The sequence below is a fragment of the Pteropus medius genome, unplaced genomic scaffold, assembly GCF_902729225.1.
Source record: "Pteropus medius unplaced genomic scaffold, Ma_sr-lr_union100, whole genome shotgun sequence".
In the NCBI taxonomy this organism is placed as follows: Eukaryota; Metazoa; Chordata; class Mammalia; order Chiroptera; family Pteropodidae; genus Pteropus; species Pteropus medius.
In genome coordinates, this window is record NW_024340699.1 from 16,456,259 (window position 1) to 16,460,263 (window position 4,005).

A 4,005-nucleotide genomic window follows, 5' to 3' on the forward strand; every position below is an offset into this window, starting at 1 on the left:
TCTGTGAGCAGGTGGACCAGCCCTGCCCACCCTGTAGTGGCCTCGAAAGTGCTGTCCAGCAGAGCCGTTGGGTCAGGGGGTCCGTGGCTGCTCCCACCGCCTCTGCTGAGCTTGGGCGGCAGGCTCCCTGAGCATGACACCCTGATGGCCGTGTGGCGGAGGCTCACTGTCCACTGATGTCTGGACTCGCCTTCCCCGAGGCTTCCGAGTCCACAGTGCAGCTGGGTGGTCGGTGAGGCTGCAGGCCACCTGTCCCCCACGCACACGGCGCACGGCTGGGCCTCCACCCCAGGCCTGTGGGCCAAGACGCAGAGTCTGGAGCCCTCCAGTGGGCCACACTCTGGGCCTCTTCTGTTGGGGACCCCCTGTCCGTGAAGGAAGCCGCACCCCTGGGCCCCCCGAGCCCTGGCCCAGGGGGTGCGAGGAGCAGTCTGCTTCGACTTCTGCCATGAACCCCACTCAGACCGAGAGCCTGATCACGTGGAGGTGTGAGCTCAGGTCCCCAAGGCCCAAGTCCCAGCATTACAGGTGAGAGGACGGTGGTGCTGAGGTCACCCATGGCTGCCGGGACTTTGGGAGGCCCTCGCCCCATGAGAGACCAGCCAACCCTTGCTACCAGCACCCACTTCAAGGGCTTGGAGTCGCCTCTCTGGGCAGCACCGGCGGTCGCAGTGGGAGGGTCACCTGAGGTGGGAGTGAGCCTGTGCAGACTGCAGAGACCACCCCGCCCCCTCCTGCCCTGCACCCGGGTGAGTGGCCCGTGCCCCCTTGTCCCCCACGGCTCTCCTGGGCTTCGGAGTCAGACACAGTGAGCAGACAGGGTGGCCAAGAAGGGAACTTTATTTTGTCACAGGGTTTGGTCTGGTGGCCACAGGCCCACCTGCTAGGCGCCTAGCAAGGCCAGGGTTGAGCAGCCTGTGGTGGGGCTCCTGGGGGGGCAGCAGGGAATGGGCCCACAGAGCACGGCCCCCAGGTCCTCGCCAGGCAGCTTTCCAGGATAGAGGGGGTGGGGGCGCGGGGCCTGAGCTCAAGGGTGGGGCTCAGCCTCGGCTGGCAGAGGGGGCCACGGGTCCCCATCCCTTCCTGATGCTGCTGCCTTTCTGGGCAGCGGGTGGGCAGGGCTGGGACGGCTGCCGAGGGTGGGGCCACGGGGGGGCCGCGGGCTAGGCCACGGTCTGGCGGCTGAAGAGGTCGAGGGTCAGGGCGCTGAGGAAGGCAGGGATGCTGTCTTGGGCCAGCAGGTGCAGCTGGACGAGCTCGGGCACCGAGCGTGAGAAGGCCGTCTCCAGCAGCTGCATGGTGGCACCCGACGGTCCCGAGGCCTGCAGGGTGAGACACAGATGGCGGTCAGCGCTCCCTTCCCATGTCCCCCAGCAACGTGACAAGGAGAGGCAGGAGGCCCTGTGACTCCGGCGTCCCTTGGGGTGTCGGAGCTGAGTGTACAGGGACAGCCCTACCCCAACCACGGCTCCCCAGTGAGGTGGGCTGCCTCGGCCCAGGCACTTCGCAGCGGGCAAGGCCGTGTTCCCGGCCTCCCAGGTGGGGTGCAGGTCTCACCCACGTTTCTGGAATCTGAGCACTGGATGTGGGGCGTGGCCTCCAGCTCACCAGCTCCTCCAGGTCCACTCCCATCCTCAGACCCCAGCCTGGTGACGAGGATGGCAGCGCGACAATCTGGGCGCCCGAGGCAGGCGCCATCCTGAGCACGCACAGGGGCTGGCTCCAGCACTCCGGGGCTGCTGGGCCTGGTCTGGTCCCGTGTCACAGACGAATGACGAGGGGACCGCTGAACCAAGTCCCCGCAAGGCAACCAGAAGCGAGAATCCCCTCCCGTGGCCCCCACGGCTGGGACGCGTCCCGTGTGCCCTGCTGTGCAGCTGGGCTCAGGCCGGAGGCGGACACGCTTCTCCCAGCCCACGGAAGCCCCGCAAAGCGCTGTCACCAGACGGCACGTCCGACGAAGGACCCGCAGCCCGACACGCCTGCGAGTCTCACAGGCCGGCGAGAAGACACTCGACCCAACCGAAACGGACAGGTGTCCAGAGAAGACACGGGGATGGCCGAGGAGCACGAGACGGCGTTCAGAGGCGCAGCTCACCCGGGAGAGCCACCGTCACAGACGAGGACGATGCCAGGGGGTGCGGCCAGGACGTGGAGCCAGATGCTCTCGCGCTACGAGGGAGGAGACGGCGTCCCCTGTGGGGACGGTCGGACGGGTCCTCAGATGCAAACCCCGCGGCCCAGGGATTCCGCTGCGGGGCGTCAGCCGGGGACGGAGCCGCCTTTCCACAGAGGCCAAACGTGGGAACGGCCAGGAGCCAGCGAGCGGAGAGACAGTGCATGGCCGCTGTGGGCACGAGACCCGGCCACAGGGGGAACGAGGGCCCCGTTCACGCCGCTCCACGGGCGGGGCGAAGCCAGACAGACGCCCACGGCCACACCTGTGACTCCACTCGCACTATGTGCCCAGAAGAACCACACCCGGGACACTGCGGTCGCCAGGGGCCGGGCAGGGACTCGGGGAGGGGGTGCGCACGGGCTTCTCTGTGGGGCGACGGAAACGCCGTGGCGCTGGCCGTGCACGCTGACAGGTGCGCCGCGTGGGGTGCGCACCGCGTCTCGACACATGTTCGCGGGCAGGTCCCTTCTGTCCCCGCGCTTCCTGGGGTCCCACAGCTCCCCCCTGCGGTGCCCAGCCCCGCCTAACGGGCAGGCCCCGCGCCTGCTGGCGGGGTCCCTCGTGCGGTGCCACGCGAAGGCCTGGTGAGCCCAAGGCACCGGCCAGGAGGGTGACGCGCTGTCGGGGGTCCCAGGAGATGCCAGTGAAGGAGCCAGGCGCGTTTCACACTGGCCTGCCCCCTGCCCGGTGCCCCCTGCCCCGTGGCAAGTCTGGTCAGCTGGGGTGCCTCCCTGTGCGGTCACCTCGCCCAGCTTCCCTGGGCGGCTGGCTCTGCTCTGCTGCTTGCTGACACATTTAGCCTCGTCACCGTTCAACACAAACCATCTTTAAACAAAAATAAGAGAAACCACCCTGACCTTTCCCCAAAAGGGCCGTCCATGTCTAGATTTCTCCCCTAAATGTCAGGGAGCTGAGTCTCCTCAGCGTGGGGGGGAGGGGACAGCGGGCTGACACAGGCTGGAGCAACACCCTGGGGCCCCCGCCAGGCCGCCTGCCCATGTGGGGGGAGGAGGGCTGACCCACAAACAGCCGAGCGTGGGGCGCCCCCCAGATGCCAGGCTGCGGGGCCCTAACTCGCCGCGAGAGCCAGGTGTCTGCAGTGGTCAGCGCCACAGCTGCTGCTCTGACAAACGGCTCCCCTCGAGTCTCACCGGCGGCGAACGTGGCCCTGGCCAGCCCTCCGCGGCTGCGGGGAAACGAGGCCACGGACACACGGGGGGAGGGGAGAGGGTGAAGGGTGGCCACGGTGCTCCCCACCCAACCCAAACCAGGGCAGCCAGTGTCTGCGGCCCGCCGCTCCCGGAACCTCCAGCCGAGCTCCCCAGTGCATGGAGGGTCCGTGTCCTCGCTGTCAGGATGTGCCACTGTGCCGCGCCGGGCCATCCATCTCCGCTCGGCACTCTGCCACGTTCCAATGCCACCCGGGCCCCAGGTTCCTTGTAAATCACTCTAATTAGGGGCTGCTCACTTAAAAGCAGAGCACAATTTTTTAGAAAGCAAATTGCCCAGTGAGACGTGCTGGCTGTGGCCAGAAATGTCTGCGGCGTCTGCTTCCTCTGCCCCAGCGTGGGAGGTGACAAGCTGCGCTGTGGCCCGTAGGCGCCCTGTGGGAAGCAAGAGGCTCAGCCACGATGAAGATGCTCTGGCCTGTCGGCCGGCTCTGCACGCTCCACACTCAGACCACGGCCTGCTCGCCCCCAGGCTGGGCCACAGCAGTGGGGGTGGGGGGCACTGTGGGTGGCGACAGCCCTGATTCAGGGCCTGATGGCGGCAGGCGCCCATCCCACTCTGCTGCCTCCCACTGGAACAGTGGCTCGGCCTGGCCC

General features: G+C 67.9%; 1 protein-coding gene across 9 annotated transcripts in view; it reads right to left on the minus strand.

Moving 5' to 3' along the window:
- Nucleotides 1–822: 822 nt before the first annotated feature.
- Nucleotides 823–4,005, minus strand: part of MAD1L1 (mitotic arrest deficient 1 like 1) — a 243,216-nt gene continuing 240,033 nt past the window's right edge. For 5 of the 9 annotated variants that reach the window (XM_039879516.1, XM_039879526.1, XM_039879506.1 and 2 more), the window contains one exon: nt 823–1,322. In XM_039879516.1, coding sequence (XP_039735450.1) covers nt 892–1,322 — 431 coding nt within the window. In that variant the 3' untranslated portion in view covers nt 823–891. The remainder of the gene's footprint in view (nt 1,323–4,005) is intronic. The other 4 variants (XR_005656530.1, XR_005656529.1, XM_039879564.1 and 1 more) reach the window with 3 other exon arrangements.